Consider the following 20551-nt stretch of genomic DNA (forward strand, 5'->3'; position numbering starts at 1 on the left):
TTACAGACCGGGTGCAGTGGCTCACGCCTGTAATCCTAGCACTCTGGGAGGCCGAGGCAGGAGGATCGCTCGAGGTCAGGAGTTTGAGACCAGCCTGAGCAAGAGCGAGACCCCGTCTCTACTAAAAATAGAAAGACATTAGCTGGACAACTAAAAATATATAGAAAAAATTAGCCAGGCATGGTGGCACATGCCTGTAGTCCCAGCTACTCGGGAGGCTGAGGCAGGAGGATTGCTTGAGTCCAGGAGTTTGAGGTTGCTGTCAGCTAGGCTGACGCCATGGCACTCTAGCCTGGGCAATAGAGTGAGACTCTGTTTCAAAAAAAAAAACAAATACATTCTTACACATCTTTTTTTGGACCTATTATTCTCATATTCCTTGAGTATATTCCAAAAAATGGAATACGGGGTCATAGGGTTGCTAAATATACATTTAGCCTTATTAGAAACCACATAATAATTTTCCAAAGTGGTTTAACTATGTTACAGTCCTACTGGCAAGGTATGCACATTCAACCCATGAATGGTATTGTCAATTTCTTTAATTTTAGCCATTCAGATGGGTGTGTAATGATCTTATTGTGGTTTTAAATTTCATTTTCCTGATGATGTTGAGCATCTTTTCACATGATTAGTCATTTGTATATCTTCCTTTATGAAAAACTTGTTCAAGTCTTTTGCCCATATTTTTTAGAGTGGCTTTTCTTATTGATTGGTAGGTTTTTGTAAACAAATTTTCTTTAAATTTTGGATATGTATCCTTGTCAGATACGTGTATCATAAATATTTTCTCTGTTTGGGGCTATGATAGAACTATGATGGAGGAGAAAGAAAGGGGTATAAAAGTTTGTGTATATAGGAATTACATCCTCATTCTTCTATAGAAGACAATATATAGCATTTTATAAAGTCAAGAAAAGCACCACCTCACACGCATTGGCTACTATTAAAATAAAAAAAAAATGAACAAGTGTTGGACATGGATGTGTAGCAAGTGGAACCCTTGCACACTGTTGGTGGGAATGTAATGGTGCAGCTGCAAGTGGAAAACAGCATGGCAGCTCCTCAGAAAATTGAAAATACAGTTACCATATGGTCCAGTAATTCCACTGCCGGGTATATACCCAAAATAATTGAAAGCAGGGACTCCTTGGAATTTGTATACCCATCTCTTTGGTACCTCTATACTCATGTTTATAGCAGCATTGTTCACAAGAGGCAAAAGGTTGAAGCAACCCCAAGTGTCCATCGATGGATGAAGGGATAAACAAAATGTAGTATATCCATACAATGGAATTTCATTCAGCCTTGAAAGGGAAGGAAATTTTGACACATGCTACAACATGCATGAACCTGGAAGACATTAGGCTAAGTGAAATAAGACAGTCACAAAAGCACAAATACTGTGTGATTCCTACCTACAGTATGAGGTACCTGGAGTAGTCAGCCTCAAAAAGAAACCAGAATGTTTGCCTAGGGCTGGGGGAAGGAGAAATGGGAGTTACTGTTTAATAGGTAACAGAGTTTGTTTTACAAAATGAAGAGTTCTATGGATGGTTGGTGGTGATGTAGCACACAGTGAATGTCCATAATGCTACTGAACTGTACACTTAAGGTGGTAGCTTTTGTTACATGTATTTTACCACAATTAAAATTTTTTTAAAAATCAAGTGGTATAAGCATAGAATTTAGAAGCAGGGGGACAAATGACAGAAGTAACGGGAATAGTTAACTTTGAGGAATGGCTACTAAGTAGGTGAATGGTGGGGTTGGCGCACAGTATTTTTTATTATATACCTTCTAGAAGTATGACTTTTAAGTTATGTACATGTATACTATGGAAAAAATACAAGGATATATATAAATTGAAACATGTTTAGAAGAGCAAGTAGGTCTATGATGGGCTTCAAAACCAGGAATAACTGAAAGATTTGGCAACATTTGGCCTTTAGATTCCAGGGAAAAAGAGTTATCTTTGAATTCATTATTAACCTGTATTACTTAAATATGTGTGTATAATTTAGCAAGTAAACATTATGTGCCAGGCTTTCTCCTCAAGTTAGACAATGAAGACAGCAATGAACATAACAGAAAAAGCCTCTGCTTTCAAGCTTACATTCTAGTGGAAAGGGTAATACAAAAATGATAATACAAACTGTAAATATGGTATCAGATGGTGACATACCCTGTAAGGAAAAAAGCAGAAAAAGGATGACCAAGTCCAGGGGAGAAGAAAGGTATTGCTATTCTTTTTTTTAAAGTAGAGTGGCCAGAAAAGGCCTCACTGACAAGGCCATATTTGAGCATAATGAAGACCTAAAGGAAGTGAAAGGATGTGTGAAAGCCTGACATAGAAACAGGGATTAGGCTTAGGCTATGACTTTACGGAGTAACAACAGGGAATATTGACTCGAAGCAATAAGGAGACTAACAGTTATGTGTAGCTCCAGTCTTGGCAAAGAGGGAGTTCCCTTTCATACAAATGTAATCTGAAGAGCCCATGGGGAAGAATGCCATCAGAGAATAAAATAAAGGTGGCTATACTAGGATGCACATAGTGTGGTAAGCCTATGGGAAAGGGAAAGTTGCTGTCTTCAGCAAAGGTAACTATAGAGGATGCAGGCCTTAAATCTTCAAGGATAAGTAGGCATTAGCTAGGAAACAGGAAAGGAAGGCTATCCAAGAGGATGGATCAGCATTAACCAAGGTGAAGGGTTTGGATTTTTGCAGTCACTTACTAAATGGATTTGGCCAAGTCATTTAAACCCTGTGCCTCCAGAATTAAATGTACACAGTTGGCATTCAATAAACAAATTAACCTATGGTTGGAGCCCAACAAAGTTTTATAGTTTCAAGAGGTGGATTATGTAGTTTGGGCCTCAGATGATCAGTGTTAGAATTAGAACTAAGGTATGAAGATGGTAGGAAGACAGATGGTCAGACATGAAAAAGGTTCAAAAGAATGTGTAGTCTTGATGATTAGTGAATGGAAAGGAAGTCTCTGATACCATCAATCTGAGATTCAATGGCTGGGCAATGGCTTATTCATTTACAGGAATTCAAGTTCGAACAGATTTGGGAGTTTAGTAGGGCTATACATACATACTTATCTGTAGATTTACATAAAAGCCTTGAATTGTTGAGATCAACCATGGAGGTGTTTTTTTTTTTTTTTTTTTTAATATATAGACAGTCTCACTCTGTTGCTGGGCTAGAGTGCCGTGGCGTCAGCCTAGCTCACAGCAACCTCAAACTCCTAGGCTCAAGCAATCCTCCTGCCTCAGCCTCCCGAGTAGCTGGGACTACTGGCATGTGCCACCATGCCCGGCTAATTTTTTCTATATATTTTTCATTGTCCGGATAATTTCTATTTTTAGTAGAGACGGGACCTCACTTCTGCTCAGGCTGGTCTTGAACTCCTGACCTCAAGCGATTTTCCCGCCTCGGCCTCCCAGAGTGCTAGGATTACAGGCCTGAGCCACCTCGCCCGGCCCAACCACGGAGAGTTTTGAGTACACAAACATGATTAGGAAATAGTCTGAAAAATAAAGGACAGAGCACAGACAGGGAAGCCAAGTGAGAAAATTTCAGGGCTGGATGGGTAACAATCTAGCTTCCTCAGGTTGAATTGAAAAGCATCCACGTGTTTATGTGTTTAGTCATATAGAGACCATTGGTGACCTTTGCCACCGGAGTTTCAGAAGAAAGGCAAAAACATGGATTATATGGGCCTGAGAAATGACAGGGAAATGAAAGCTTGTTTCAGTATTTGCTGTAAGTTTCCTCAACTTTCTTTTACTAGGCTGAGAAAGATTTCTTCTCTTCCTTTTAATTAGAATTAGGTGTTAGATATGTATTCAGTCAAGTAACCAAGAGTTTTTTCGTTAATGAGGTTGATAATAGATTTCCTAATGTAGAACTATCCTTTCTCCAGATAAACCTTACTTAACACTGCTCATCAGTTGCCTTGAGATTGGCTTTGTCCCACATTTTAGTATAATAGTATGCAGCTGGCCAACTAAAAGCCCTGGAGGGCACTTGCAGAATGTGAAAATACAAGCAGCATATATATTTACTGTGTCCCACAAATCTTGGATGCTGCCCAGTTCTTAGGATACCAGGTCTTTTCACTTTGTTAAGCTATGTGATTATGATTCTATAATCATTCTCAATCTCCATGCTCTTTCAGACTTAAGTTTACTTTTTCCCCCTGTATTGCTGATCATGTAATCATTATTTAAAGTAGATACTGATTATGAATGTATTATTGTACATTCATTAATAGATTGAAATAAAGTGTTTACATTGGTAAAATTAGGATGCTATACTGAAAATGGGCTGTGGTTGGTTTAATAAAACTATGGAAGAATCCCAATTGAACTCAGTTTACAGGATTCTGGGCTTTTTTCATTTTAATGTCTCTAGTAGGAATAACAACACACTCATCAGAACACCTTACCAAATTTTATTTTAGGATTAAAAAGAATTGAGTTGTGGCCATTTCCTCCATCCTCCCAGATCCTGTCAATATTTGAAAATTATTAATGGCTCTCCCATACCTTAATTTTAGCCAGATTATCTAATATTTAATTCTTCCAGGTCTCATTTTAACAAGCACCAGTTGAAATGAGTATTATGCATATATTTAAATAACTGAAAATATATCTGTAAAGAGAAGATAATTCTAATTTTTTTCATATTAAGGTCCTTTATTACTATGTATAATACAAATGCTTTTCCGAAAGTATATCCCTAACTTCTAAACCAGTAATTTTCAATTTATTAAACTAGATTTTTACAGGAAGATTACAAGGGTATTGGATAGGCAAGAACTGCAAGGTTGTGCATACTTACAAAACTTCAGGGGACTACCCAAACATAATGTTACTTGAATGCATGCAAAGAAACAAAAAAACAAGATACTGTATCTTTTGGTGTTTTTTTCAGTGAAACAAATCTTAAATCCCCAAAGCCAAGCGAACTATTAAACCTCAACAATGTAAAAAATATCTAAATACCAGTATTCATTCATAAAGAAAGCAGGTCTGAATCTGTAGTCTTGGATCAGAAAGTAAAGCCAAGGAAGATAAACTGGACCATGGTGTACTTGGGTAATTTCCATTTTAAGATGGTCAGAAGAGTGGAGAACTGAAAAATGTACTTGAAACTTTGAAGTATGGCTATTTTTCAAGTTAAGGAACATAAATCTTTATAGTAATCTGTAATTGTTTTTCATATCAGTGTGGGAAATTCTGAATAAATATATACATGATTAAACCAGTTATGTCCCCCAAGATGCAATACTTGCAATTTGTGTACCCTAATTTCCCAAATATATTCTTTTGTCTTTTCCTTTTCAGATAACCACATTTTAATATCAGCTTTGGTGGTTGCTAGCACAGTAATTTTGACAGTTTTGGGAGCAATCATTTGGTTCCTGTACAAAAGAAATTCTGATTCTGGTTTCACTACAATTTTTTCAACTGCACCCCAATCACCTTATAATGATGACTGCGTTTTGGTAGTTGCTGAAGAAAATGAATATGCTGTTCAACTTGACTAAATTTTTGGTAATCTGAGACTAAGACTTCAAATGCCTTGACAGAGATCCCAGGGTAATATTAGAATATAAAACTTGACATTGAAATTATAGCTTTTATGGTATTCCTAATTTCAGTGCTCACTGATTGACAAAAATTAATCCTAAAGTTCATCATACAAAAATAGGTTTTAGACAAGGAATGATTGTTATGTGTAATTTAGTGGTTTTAACCACCTCAGCAAATTCAGAGCCTTTCTCTTGAATGAAGGAAAGCTTAAAGCCCAAGAAGTAAAGCAGATAAAAATAAAAACCCAGCCTACTTGTCTCACCTGCTCTTTCCCTTCCATTTAATTGAACCACTTTAGTTGATGCCTTTATTAGTAAACATGGTATGGAGAATAAAGCCTGATTTTTAAAATAGATCCTATACATTTAAATATCCTTAGTGCTGGTTGCATTGGCTGATAATTCCTCTAGAATTTGTATCTTCCTTTATGATTTAGAAGAAAAATTTACACCCCATATGCCACATAATTTTAGTTTCATTACTTTTAGACACATTTTGGACCACAAACACTGATCACAAATGACTGAAGTTTTAATAAAAGTTTCTAAATTTGCTGAAACAAAAAATTATAGCCGTGTCCAGGAAGGCATGGATAAAGCTGGCAACGAGGTTAGCACTTATGTAATAGTGCCTCCTTAGGGATTTTTTTCTCCTGACACCATACCTTTTCTTGTAAGATATCTCACATTCCCCCCACCCCCAAGATTTATAAATTTTTTTTCTTCAATAAGAAACATGAACACTGTAAGCAAAGAGTGAAGAAAAATGCTAAGTACAATTGCAGTGATGACAATTCACAGGTTTCATTACGTTGACTGTACATTATAAGACAAAGGTGAAATTCATTTTGAGAGTAAAAAATGAAAAAGCTAAAACAAGTGATTTTGTTCAGCACCTATAGCTCAAAAACAATATTAGAAAAGATAAAGAATGTAGACTTCATATAAAAGTACAGTCATGCATCACTTAATGATGGGGATACATTCTGAGAAATGTAGTCTTGAGGCGATTTTGTCAGCTCAACATCAGAGTGCACTTATACAAACCTGGAGTGTACAGCCCACTACACCCTAGTAGCCTATTGCTCCTAGGCCACAAACCTGTACACCATGTTACTGTACCAAATACTGTTTGTGTATCTAAACAGAAAAGGTACACTAAAAATATGGTATTAATCTTACGGGACCACTGTCAGATATGGACCATCAATGACTGAAACATCATTATTTGGCCCATGACTGCATATTGACTCTATCTAGGAACCTGAAAGCTTAAAGAAAGTAATCTCTCTTCCAAACCCCATCAATTATCTTATGAGGAATTATTATGGGGAGATGCACTATTTCTCTAGCTTGACCAATGGCAACAAAGCCCCACCTTGTGCCATTTGTGTTCACTGACCACCTTGAATCAAAAACACCCCGAATCAACAATTAATGGCACTGTTGTTAATGAGACACGAATAACTACAAAATGGTGACAGAAAACTATGAACAGTGTGGCCATGTGGTACTACAAGTGTTAAGAGTTCTGCTGTGTGAGATTTTGTATAGTGATTAAGATATTTATTACTGATAGGCTATTAATACTGTTAATAGTCAACATTAGCTTGGAATTCCTTCCTGCTTTTCCTACCCAAATTCTACCACTCCTTTAAGAACTAAGACCAATCTTATCACTTCCCTAAAACTATCTCAAATCTTAGAACTACAATGTCCAATTAGCCACTGGCCACATAACATAGTTTAAAGTTCAGTTCCTCAGTTCTATCAGCCACATAGTCAAGTGCTCAAATCACACGTGGTTGGTGGCCACCATACCGGACAGCATATGTTACAGAACATTTCCACTGCAGAAGTTTTACTGGATAGTGTTGCTCTTGAATCTCCTTTTCCACTTGACACTCCCATACAACTAATTTTCCTGTGTACATTTTGACAATTTCTACCTATTGCACTTCAAAAATAGTTATTTTAAACTGTGATTTAATTTTTAACATTTGATTTCATTCAGTAGGTCTAGAGCCCCCAGGTAATGAAGTGCTAAATTTTAATTTTCTTTATCAGAACATCGGTAACAGGCCTTTATTCATTGGTCAACAGATAATTGGATCATATATGCAGACTTGTTTATTACTACACTCAGAATGCAGAAATTGCTTTCTTCAACATCTTAGTTCTAGCTATTAATAACATAATTCTTCACTTGGCGGCTGTTTAGAGAGAATAACATTTTCAACTACCTTTTTAAAATTTTTATTTTTGTCTGTAAAGATGGGGTCTTGCTATATTGCCCAAGTTAATCTCGAGCTCCTGGGCTCAAGCAATCTTCCCTTGGCCTACTAAATTGCTAGGATCATAGGGGTGAACCACTGCATCCAGCTCAACTATTTTTCTTAAGAATTTGCATTCTTTGTACTTATTGGTATGTGGTCTCTTTACAGAAATTTTGTTCAGTGTTTACAACTGATAACCAATGCTAACCTTTTCTCTTATTCCCTCTTACTCTTTTAGTGTCACATTTACATGATAATCAAAAGCTAATTTGAGAATATTTAAATGCCAAGTGGTACTGAAGAACTATAAGAATACTATAAGGCTCAAGCCACTGTTACCACTGTCATTTATCATTTAATGACAAAACTATACGTAAGTTCTATGCACACCAATGGAATGTTTTCTACCATTCAGTTAAAATTTTAAAAGGAGACATCTGTCATGCTGAATTTTATTAAAAGTATATAAATATGTCACATTCAGAACATCCCTAAGGACCCACAGAATATATTGAAACTAGCATCCTTAAATTTTGTTATTTTTGCTTTAAGAAAGACGATGCAAAGATAATAGGCAAGAGTTGAGCAAATGTTTTAGAAGCACTTATATTATTGTATGAAATGGGATTTGAAATTTTAATAAAATTCTTGGTTATAAGGTTTGAAGTCGTCTTTGAGCACCAGTTTAAAAGGAAACATTTCAAACTGTAAAATAAATCAATCAGTATGCACTTTATTTCACGCCAATGTTTTACATAAGACCAACAAACTGACTTTGTGTGGGCAAATTATTCATTCACATTTGAGGAATCACATGGTTTCTATTTAGGTTCTGAAAAAGGAGTTTGTTGCCATAACATGAGACTTCAACCTGAAGCCAACTGAAGGTGTTTTGAAGTGTACCCAAGGGTGCTGACAAAAGAAAAATACAGTGTTATGGAAGTATACGCAACTCATGACCACAGTGTAGACCCATTCATGGTGAATAGATAATGTTAATCTCTTCTCCAAAGGTAGTGAAAAATATTAATAAGTCACCAAACAAATGCTCAAAATTACCAAGGAACAGTTAAAAACGACCGAGATCCAAACAGGTTATTTATATCATATTTATCTATAAAGTGACAACACTAAAAAACACATTGAAAACCAGTGTTTTTAAACTTTGAATGTGGGATTTAAAAATATTCCATTAACTTGAGCTTGCAATAATTTTTTTTTAACCAAATAGCATTTGACTGGCAAATTCTGATATAATTTATAGCTGTAATATTCCCAAAAGGAATATCTGCATACTATGGCCTATCAAATATAATCTGTTTTGCAAATCAATACAAAAACTTATCCATCATTTATATATTTTATATTTGTATACTTTTTAAAAATTAGTTTTATTGTAAGTGAATTCAGAATTCAAATTAAATTTGGAAACTTTATATAGTGAATGCTCTTCATAACCTTCTCCCCATTCTTTTCTATTTTTAAACACTGGAGACAAATGATTATCAAAATGAGACTGCAACTTAAGGCATTTTAGAAAGAAAAATAATTAAGTGCCATTTGGCATTTTATTTCAAAAGCATATTTTGTCCCACTTTTCTCACTAAGCAAGAAGACTAAAACACGAACCTTTTTTTTTATAAATATGACTACAGTAATCAGAACACAAAAAGTTGATGGGCATTGCTTAGATATTTAAAACAAGGATAATACTTTCCCACTCACCTAGAAGAAAAATACTTTTGATTACCAGTTTATAAACATCAGATGTGCTGGCCATGTTAAAAGGTCCAGCAGTAGAATCTTAATTCAGCAACACTTCAGAATGAATATATATATACATGCATACATGTGTATGTATATATTCATTTTATATATAAGATAGTCAATGTATTTAATAGGCATTCCCCCACAAAATTAATTCATACTTAATTGCCAGTTTTAATATAACACTTGTTCACAGATCATCCATTTGTCTTATATGAAGTTAGGCAATATCAAATGTTCTGTTATGGTCTCCATCTTCTTCGGAATCATCCTCTGAAGCTGTTGAAAGAAAACAGGATGATCAAGAATGATTTTAAAGGGGATAAGAATGGGAGGTGTAAATATGAAGCCAGAACAGCAATGACTTGTAAAACAAAAATCCCAATTTAGTATACTGTTTGATCAAAATGATAAGTTGTCATGACAGGGTTAGGGTGGTTTGACCATGGGTGATTCCCATCCACAATGCCCCCACCCCCATATCTTTTTGTGATGTTACATAGTTTTTATAAAAATGAAAATGTTTAAAAATGTGGCTCAATAGCACCTTCTAAAACGTTTCTGAGATCAATCTGTGTTCATAGTAGCTAATGATATATACACTAGAGAAAAAGTGAATTTAAGGCAAGTGCTCTCACACACCTGAGTAGAATCTGGCTTATTACCGCTGCATGTTTGATGCATCCGATGAGAATGAAAAAAAATGTACATAGAATAATAGGTTATGGGTGTTCTTTCAATTACATAAAGCTATGTCTATACAATGCCAAGATAAGGCTCTAATATGTCAAAAAGCTTCATATAGACACAGCCTAAGTTAAGGTAATTGGATTCAGTAAAAACCTATGGTTTTAATCCCATGTCTCCACACTGTCAGAAACTTATCACTTTTGAAACATGTCTGACCTCAGTTTATTGAAGAGTCATTAGTGGTTCAAGAGTTAATATAAAGGGATCCTGAAATGTCTTTAGGAAGGATAAAAGTATAAAACTGGATATAATAAGTATAAAACTATGTATTTTGTGAACTGCTTTGCAAGTGAAGGAAAATGATGAAAGCTCACTAACAAACATCTAACTAGCATCCCCCCCATTATCAAGGGCAGAAAGGTTTAATGTAATCTCTTATATTAATACTGGACAATTTAAGAGCATCCTGCAAATGGAATAAACCTAGATCAAAGCACAGAAAAAGTATGCAATACTTATAGATAAAATCCTTATTCAATAAATAATACCAGGCATACACCTAGCCCATGACTGATATAAACTCTATCATTAAGTTCCATGCTATATCATGGAGAAATATCAAACTAAAAAATAACAGCTTTTATAGGGAACTTCTTTTATTAATATTTTCCATTTGGTTAACTCCACAGTAGAGGAAAATTCAGTCAGAACCAATTTCAGAATATATTAATACTCTGGTACTTAGGGTTTAACTTGTAGCCCCCACATCTTTCATGCTCAACTGAGTTTGGTATATTTCACCTCCATCTTATATTCCTCTCACAGATTGGGAGTAGAGACTGCTATTAAAGAAACTAAAGTCTAAATTAGAATATTAGTTTTTAAAAAACAATAAATCTGGAGAAAATGTACATTCAAACAAATTACTATCACATTGGATAAAGTATAAATTATAATTTTCAAAATAACAGCCAAAAAAGAGACCTTTGTATTAGCCAACATAAGGCATCTGAACGAAGAAAGCATAAAGGAAAAAAATTTTTACACCAAGTAAATTCCCACTGACTCCTTTATCTTCGCAAGTACTAATTAAAACTGTGAAAATGTGTTGTCTTATCTCAAACCCTTTTAAAACTTAAAACTAGTACAGACTTAACATGAAAAATCTGTCTTAGACTATTCAAGGAATTAAAAGGTTCTTAAGAGGACTAAGTCTTTAAATCTTATTTCAAAAGATGCTGAGCTTTCTCTAAAGGTAAAATGTTATGCACACTTCAGATATTCCAAATATTTTGAAGATGAGTATAGAAAGTAATCAATTGGAGAATATATATTTAAAAACACTTGAGTGTACTGAAATGGGGAACTTGTTGCTTTGGATGAAAAAGTAAAATAGGGGTTAAGTGGGGGTACTCTTGGATTCCCAAGAGTAGCTCCAGAGCTACCAATACGTATGCCTACCTAGTATGAAGTTATAGGATTTTGAGAAGAGGGCAGGCTATGCAGACGCCTGTAAAGATTTGGGCATTCAGTGCCTTCACATACAGCTCAGGCAGAAGTCCTAATTCTGGAACATCACCTTAAGAGACTGGAGCAGCTGGCAGAGCTGGCTACCTATTAAAGGCCCTTGAGGACCTGAACAAGGAGCAAAAATCCCCCTCTGTGTTCTGTTACAGACTCAGATTAGGACTCTATTTCCCCTATTATCCTGGAACCATATATAAGCCCAGGGAAAACCTTTTATGAACTATCAAAGTTGAATAACAAGTAAAATTTCTTACCAAAAGAAAAAAATTCTAACAGATTAAGAAATGTGGTTTAATTAGTACTTAAGATTTATGTCTTCTTTCAGATTACAAGTGCTAAAATCAAAGTGATCAAAAATAAGCTTTTATTTAAAATAAAAGTAACATGCTGATGGTTAAAATTACATCCCTCTATACCCTAAAGTAATTTATAATAATATGCTTTTAAAAAACTGTCACTTGCCCATCCCATATTTTCCCAAATCAATCACTTTGGTATTATTAAGCTTTACAGGAAGCTGTAATTTGGTAGAAAAGAGTATATACTTAAGGTTTTGTTCTGTGGGTTTAATTTGCAAAAGTAAATTCAACAAATCTGGGGAGGGGAAATTCCACCTACTTTCGAGATCTTCCATATGTGCCTGAAGAGTTCTTGCAAGGTTAATAAACTAGAAACAATGCAGAAAGAAATACAGTAGTTTAAATGTTGCAAATGGATCTAAAGAGAGAATCAGTATAGGAGATTCATTTCTATTTAAAAAGTCAAACATCATTTTAAACCTTTAAATAGGGGTCTTTCTCCCCCCACATCAAAAAGTACAAGCTTAAGGGTATTATTTTTAAAATGTTTTATATAATCATTATTAATCATGTAGAAACCAGTTTCTTGAAATTGGAATAGATACAATAAAATAATTTTATCCAATGGTAGTGTCTTCTTGTATAACACTTTTAAAAATTATTAAATAGAGGGGAGAAAAAAACAGAAAACCCTTGTAATTTGAATACAAATGAATTCAATGTTAATGGTCAACTAAAAAAAAAAAAAATACTCCCAAGAATCACTATTTTCCTCCCTGAATTTGATAGTTTTAAAAGCATACATTTAGTTCTATAATTTAAAAAGTCCTAAAAATGACTTGCTATTGGGAAAGTCATCCAACACTCTGGAATGTTCCACTTTGGAACTTCTTAATATTAACATTTGCAAACACATGAATTCAAAACACCTTATATGCTTTATTCACTCTGAAGAGTTAAGACACCTTTTTAGAAATCATTTCACAGCATTAACTAAAGTTAGGAGCTTATGATTTCTAAAGTACACTTAGAAACTTTGTTCAAATTCAAATGTTAATAGTTTGTTCTCTTTTCTTTCAATGATAATAATCTGTCAACTGGCTCACTGGGATAATGTCCACATGATAAAATATAGAAAAATATTTTACTAAGTTAGAAGAAGTATTATATACATTGAATTACAGTTATTTGATAATTTTCAAAATAAAAACATTACACCTTAACATGAATGCTACTAAATCTTTATCAAAGTGAACATTTATATAAAAAATGGTTTGAAGGATGTATTTATGAACACATTTCAAGACATTAAGTGTTCAGAATGCTACAATAATGAAAGACATATACAGAACCTAGCCCCTGATACACAAAATGGCCAAGGCAGCAGAGTATAAAGTTTCCTCTGGTTACACTGAGGCAAACAGCATCATTTACTTACAAATATCTAAATCTAACAAACAGCCAGCCTAAATATTGTATTATGGTTAATAGTGTACATAATAAACACCAACTAGTCCATACCGTAAATAGTTTGGGATATGGACACTTAAAATTTAGTATACTGGTAATCTTTTACAGAACAGTAACAAAAAAATTGAAGTTAATTTCCCATACTCTTTTGGCTTTTGGAGTTCGATTTCAGGTTTCCAAGTTATACTGAGGGTGGTTCTTTTTTGTTAATTAAAAAGACCATTTTCCCTTGGTGTTACCAATTCTGTCCCTATTTTTCACTGAAATATATTCCAATTACCTTCAAGAGCTAGAAAATTACTTCTCTAAAATAGCTTTATGAGAAAATCAGTCTGCTTGTTGTAGAAGGAAGACAGCAATTACCATTAAATCTATAATATCTTTATTTTTATAAGAAACATTTTAAAATAAGACCACCCCAAAGGAAATAGGATGTGAACATACGAAACAATCTGCTTTCCAAGGCAAACACTTGCTGGTGTCACACCCTCCCTCTCCCCCACTCCAATATTACTTACTCGGACACGTGTGCTTGGTTCATTTGTATTTCCCATCATATCAGAAAAGCTTTGTTCGCACAAGTGCAGTAACACAACTAGGTAGAGACCAGAGCTGATAAACTCATACTCAGCCTTCAACAGGGAAGCAAACAGGAGAAAAGGAAAAATATGGAGAATGAAAAATTAGTAGAATCAAGATCAATATTCACAGTATATTGAAAAACTAGAGGAAATGTACTCACATGCAGTTCCTAGCAGGGGATACAATGAAAACAAGAAATAAAAGATTGCCCTGTCCTTCATAATTTCATAAAATTTTACTAAGGCCATGTGATGAGTCCAAATAGGTATAAACATCCTTTTTATTCTCACATAGTCTTCCTTTATGTAATGATTTGTATAAAAGTAGAAATTTCAAATCAATGAATGGTCTGGTTTTCTATAAAGCTCAAATGTTATTTACTTAAAACATACCATTTTATCTATAGCTAAACCAATATACTACCACACCTAAAATCTACTATGATAGCTAAAGTTTTTTGTGTGTAATACAATGAACTTAAAGGTAACAGTAAATAATGACTAAAGGTAACGGAATAACTTGTATCATTCACAGAGAAATTGTAGTTGGTAAAAACAGAGTTCTTTGGTTCAAAACTGTCCTGTTTTTTTAAAGATATTAATACAAGTCATAAATATAGTGTTATTAAAAATCTAGTAAGTCCTGTAATTTTTACACCTAGTGAAAGCCCTATAAATTGCATCTTTTTTGAGCAATTAACTCATCTAAAGTTAAGAACTGGATGTTCTCAGTATCAACTTTAGCAAGTAACTGGTTACCAGATTCTACTGAGTATTCAAGAGATTTGAAATTAATGCTTCAGTATGTATGTATTTATTTGTTAGTCTGTTTGGCAGAGTTTCGCTTTGTTGCCCAGGATAGAGTACAGTGGCGTCAGCATAGCTCACTGCAACCTCAAACTCCTGTGCTCCCCTCAGCCTCTGGAGTAGCTGGGACTGCAAGCAAACACCACCATGCCTGGCTAATTTTTTGTTTGTTTGTTTGTTTGTAAAGATGGAGTCTCACTCTTGCTCTGGCTGGTCTCTATCTCCTGGCCTCAAGCAATCCTCCTGCCTCAGCCTCCCAAAGTGCTAGGATTACAGGTGTGAGCCACCGGGCCCAGCCTTATTTTGCTTATTTTTAACTTAAATGGAAGTCATATATCCAAGAAAACTTCAAAAAGTTTTAAATGATTATCACCTTGGAAAAGATGAAGTCACTGGATAATGAGGGTAGTAGTATTAATCACTTAAAATGAGGGTAGTAGTCAGGCCAGTAGAATCCATTATTCACACAGAACAAACAAGTTAAAGCCAGGAAGCTTAATCAAGGCTATCATTGTTTAGTACAATGACTCCACCTAATATTTCCTAACACTTCTAAATTATTGAAGAATGTGAGTCATTAAAATGCTCAGAGAAAAATAAAGACATTGCTGGCTGAATTGAAAAGTCAAAGAACTGCCTTTGAGAAACATGATGGAGCATCCAGAGAAGGAAAATGGCAAGACAATCCTCCTAAAACCTACTCTCGTTTTTGAGAAGAATATCTATCTATTTATTTACTTATTTCTGCACTATTTAACTTTTACATACCCTTTCCTCTGCTCTTTAAAATACCAGTGCTCGGCTCTCTACAAAGACTCCTTGGGGATTTAATTTCCTTGCTGAAAGTGATTTTCCTTTTAAACAACTAGCTCATTAGAGACTAAAACATAATTGGTATTAGAGTAGGAGCTGTGCTACATCAACTGCTTAATGTTTCGTTTTTTAGATCAGGGATTCTTAACCTGGATCTAAGCAATTAGCTTCAAGGGATATGGGATCCCTTAAATTATACACAAAATTTGTGTCTGTATTTTAAGGAGTGTACATAGTTTTAATCAGATTTTCAAAGAGTATCCACTATTACCACATTTTAAAAATAAAAGCTGTTCACAAAAGATCACATGTTGTATGATTCCATTTATATGAAATACCCAGAATAGGTAAATTCATAAAACAGAACCTAGATTGGTGGGTGCCAGGCACTGGGAAAAGGATGAAATGGAGGCCAACTACTTAAAGGGTACAGGGATTTCCTTTTGGAGTGATGAAAATGTTTTGGAACTGAAAAGAGATGGTAGTTATAAAAAATAGTGAATATACTACCACCACTGAATTCTTCACTTTAAAATGGTTTTCATGTTTTGTGAACCTCACTTTATATTTAAAAAGAGGGGTGGGGGGAGTCAATTAGCCCTTTATTTAAAAAGTGGTTTTCAAGTATTTCATGCATTTCCTTGCCATCATCTCTTTTTATAATAAATATGCTAACAAGTATGCTTGAATAGTTTGACTCTACAGTCACCCTTGTAATCTGCTTATCTATCTTCCCTCCCCACCCCAAATTTTCCTTCAGTAGGGAAAATGGGGGAAAATATTGAGCTCTTCATTCTAACTGTATCATTTAAGCATCTCAAAAACTTACAACTCTGGGTAAATAAGACTGGGTAAATAAGACAACTCTGGATTGGCATGCCTACTTTGGGACCACTTTCCTAATTATTTTCAGGTTTATTTAGGAAACATGAAAAATTTTATCTGAATAAATTTAAAACTTGTGACTTGTCTTTCACTTACAAAAAGTTAAGGAAAAAATAAAGAAAAATTATGAAATGATAACACCTAATGCAGTAACAGAAAACTATGTTAAGAATATTACTATTATTTTAACGCAGAGTTTCTGACCATGATTTAATCTTTTCTTCAAGAGCTGTCCTTTAAGCACAGAATAGACACTTACCAAATTAGGCAAAATATACTAACTTGTTCATTTGCATGAGCTCTATGTAGTTCATGAATATCAAAATCCTCCAGGTTAAGCTGCAACTTCTCTTTACACAGTTCACAGGTGGTTACAGCCTCTAATGAAGAACCTGATAAGAATTAAATTACAAGTAAAGCTTACTTTTATAATGCCTTCACAAAACATTTTTCCTCACAAGTTTTAAGCTTAAAAGAAAAAAAATCTTAAAGGAAAGGAGAAGAAAATATTATACTTCTGCAATAAACCAGTAATGTCCTCTAAAATTAGAATACATAATACTCAACTTGCATGTCAGATCCTGCCCTATGGTATTTATTTAAGCCTCCACCCATTATTTAGGTATCACTGTTGTTTTTTCCTCCCAGATACTCATACATCCTTGATCCTCAAAAGCTGACAGAGGCAGTGGAATGTTATCTGTACTTCCTATTTCCTCAAGTACCTTGGCATGATGCCATGAAAACAACGTTTAATGATTTAACATCTCAAACAACTAGTTACATATCTAGGCTAGTATCTTTGATATGACAGCATGTGAGTGTGTGTGTGTGTGTGTGTGTGTGTATATATATGACCTATTGGAATCCAAGGAATGTGCCTACCCTACTGTGTAGGAGGGGAAAAAAAGGAAGCCATCATTGTCCAAATAAAAACAGCTCCTCTCAGCTGCAACACGGATGAACCTTGAAAACACCATGCTAAGTGAAATAAGGCAGACACAAAAGGACAAATATTTCATGATTTTACTTATTCTGAAATATCTGGAATAGGTAAATTCAGAGAGGCAAGAAAGTAGATCGGAAGTTACCAGGACTGGAGGGAGTAGAGTGGGGAGTTACTGCTTAATGGGTACAGAGTTTCTGTCTGGGATGATGAGAAAGTATGAGAAATAAATAGTGGTGATGATTGTTGCACAACACTCTAAGCGTACTGAATTGTATACTTAAAAATGGTCACAATGGCAAATTTTATGTAACATCTATTTTACCATAGTTTTTTTTTTTTTTAAGAAAAAGACCTCCTTTCCATAAGCATTTAACATTTGATTACTCGTAAGCTTTTGGCTCCAACTTAGTAGCCAGTAGCCTTGTCTAATTAAACATGTAGCTTTTCTCCCTTTCTTGTTGTGTTCACTTTTAGACAAGGCTTCAAACTGAAAAATGTCTTAAAGATTAGAGGAAGTTATATAAGAGTAGAGGTTTAAATTCAGTTCAACTGACATTTGTATTTGTTGAATGACTATAATGTACCAAGCAATAATCAGAGGTTCTAGCAATTCCGTAAAAAGTGGTAGCTCCTGTCTTCAAAGAACTCATAAAACTCTCACAGCAGTAGTAACACAAGCACATCTTTTAGAAAACAGCTGAAAAGAAAGCGAGCGCTGATCTGACGAAGTTATGTTGTCTATGCTGCTTCAAAATGAGTGGCAGTCAAATTACATCAAGTTTTTACCATATTTCAAGGATATGAATAAAACCTACTTTTCTGTTTTGTTTTGCTTTTGAGACAGGGTCTAGCTCTGTCACCCTGGTTACAGTGCAGTGATGTCATTATAAGCCACTGCAACCTCAAACTCCTGCGCTCAAGCAATCCTCCTGCCTCAGCCTCAAGTAACTGGGGCTACAGGTGTGCCTGGCTAATTTTTTTTATTTTTTGTAGAGACCAGGTCTCACTCTTGCTCAGGCTGGTCTTGAACTCCTGGCCTCAAGTGATCTTCCCGCCTTGGCCTTCCAGAGTGCTAGGATTACAGGCATTAGCTACTGCACCTGGCCTGCCTTTTTGGAGTCTAACATACATGAAGATGTTAAAATGCATTTCTTAATTATTAAAAATACTATTACACTGAACTAAATTCAGGATAAGTGTGTTATGACCTGATGGAAAATAAAATGAGAAATGTATTTTAAAAGGCTTTACTAGACATTTCATAAAACTATTCTCTGATTCAGAAGTAGGAAAAGTATAATAATCCTAAGAGATCATTTAGTACAAATTCTATTATATCTTAGGGCTTCATTTTTCTCTTCTGTGGTATACTACTTACTAAAAGTCATTCACAAAGGCCATACACTGTTGGCAGCAACCTATTTATTCCTACATTCCTTAATCAGGATTCTTTCCATTATACTTCACCTCATTCAAGAGGCCCTAACTACATTTGCCTAAACTTGTACAACTTTTTTATTCGTCTTTCTATGAATAAAATTCATATAAACTTTAGAGTTTAGCAATCCATATATAGTAGCTGTTTGAATATTTATCAGGAAGGTTCAGTTGTTTAAATCTATATATTCAGTTACTCATTATCTTTAAAAGTACTTATTATAACTTTATAAAAATAACTCCCATGTAATTGAGTACTTACCATGTAACTGGTATAGTGTGAAACTATAAACATTATCACATTGGATATTCGCAACAACTCTGTGGTATTACTCAATTTTACTCATGATGGAACTGAGGCCCAACCCCAGTTCTACTGAAGAATCTTTAGGAGTGGATCTGAATCATCTTTGTTTTTATTAACATCAGTGGGTGATTTGAAGCAGCAACCAGGGTTGAGAACCAATGTTAAGAAACATACTCAAGGGCCTATATAGCTAGCTAAGCGTTGGAGCCAATACTCTAATCTAGGCTTGTCTAATTCCAAAAAGCTAATGTTCTTAAAAAATAAACTGTATTAATCTGTTTTTCCCCATACTCAACTATCCGATTGCCAGTGTATCAGAGGTTGAGTCGAATTGTTGTTCTTCATTTTGGTACTTCTGAGCCCTTACTAAGGATCAAGACCTTTGGTAAACACTTTTTGTGTAATCTCTCATCTAATCCTTATATCACCTCAGGGCAGTGAATTATAATACCCCAATCTTTCACTTAAGCATTAACACCCCAAGGCAGTGCTTGTGAGCTACCAAAACACCACACAGCTGAGAGAAGAGGTTGTTACAGGTAAGATGGCATGTCTCTGAGCCTTGGGCTCAGACTATCTTAGAATAAAGATAGAGCTTCACCCCTCGTGCCCCAAGGTGGGCCTTTGCTTCTCCCCTTGACTACCACATTACTGGGAGCTGCAGGAAAAAAGTTTCCCAGCAGCCCCATAAATTCCAGCTTGAACAGTTACCCAATTTCTCCAACAGATTATGAAAATTAAAATCAGTGCCAACGTATCTGCCTATGTCACCAAGCTGTCAGTCCTTTAATCTCACACAATTATGTACATTTATTTATTAATCTAATTTCCCACCTTTTTTTTTTTACCCTCCTAACTGCTGCCACTGTGCCCTCTGGTACTCACTAACATCAGTAAATTCCTCTAATAACTAACGTTTTTTGTGAATGATCTCTTTACCTTCATGCCTGAACCACAGTGCTCCCTGACTAATACCTGTATCTATTAATACTCTTCTACAGTAATTTTTCCCAACAGCCCCTTGTAACTCAGGACCAAGAAGCAAAGGTATTTTTTGATGGTCCCCACTCCCCATCTAACAAACCCATTGCTGTTTTCAAATCTTAATTCCACTCTCATTCATTAATGACTTTAG

At 34.9% G+C, this 20551-nt stretch overlaps 2 protein-coding genes across 22 annotated transcripts in view; one reads left to right on the top strand and one right to left on the bottom strand.

Moving 5' to 3' along the window:
* CD302 (CD302 molecule) overlaps positions 1–6677 on the top strand; it is a 31662-nt gene extending 24985 nt beyond the window's left edge. Inside the window, exon 6 of the mRNA XM_069495123.1 lies at positions 5361–6677. Within this exon, the coding sequence (XP_069351224.1) occupies positions 5361–5563 (203 nt within the window). The 3' untranslated portion in view covers positions 5564–6677. The remainder of the gene's footprint in view (positions 1–5360) is intronic.
* Positions 6678–6745: 68 nt separating this feature from the next.
* MARCHF7 (membrane associated ring-CH-type finger 7) overlaps positions 6746–20551 on the bottom strand; it is a 52561-nt gene continuing 38755 nt past the window's right edge. For 9 of the 21 annotated variants that reach the window (XM_069495548.1, XM_069496408.1, XM_069495910.1 and 6 more), the window contains 4 exons: positions 17006–17115; positions 14156–14269; positions 12487–12535; positions 6746–9930 (listed from right to left, as the gene is read on the bottom strand). In XM_069495548.1, coding sequence (XP_069351649.1) covers positions 9872–9930; positions 12487–12535; positions 14156–14269; positions 17006–17115 — 332 coding nt within the window. In that variant the 3' untranslated portion in view covers positions 6746–9871. Of the gene's footprint in view, positions 9931–10293; positions 10319–12486; positions 12536–14155; positions 14270–16982; positions 17116–20551 lie in introns of all 21 variants that reach the window. The other 12 variants (XM_069496074.1, XM_069495462.1, XM_069496577.1 and 9 more) reach the window with 6 other exon arrangements.

This window comes from Eulemur rufifrons, chromosome 1 (genome assembly GCF_041146395.1).
Source record: "Eulemur rufifrons isolate Redbay chromosome 1, OSU_ERuf_1, whole genome shotgun sequence".
In the NCBI taxonomy this organism is placed as follows: Eukaryota; Metazoa; Chordata; class Mammalia; order Primates; family Lemuridae; genus Eulemur; species Eulemur rufifrons.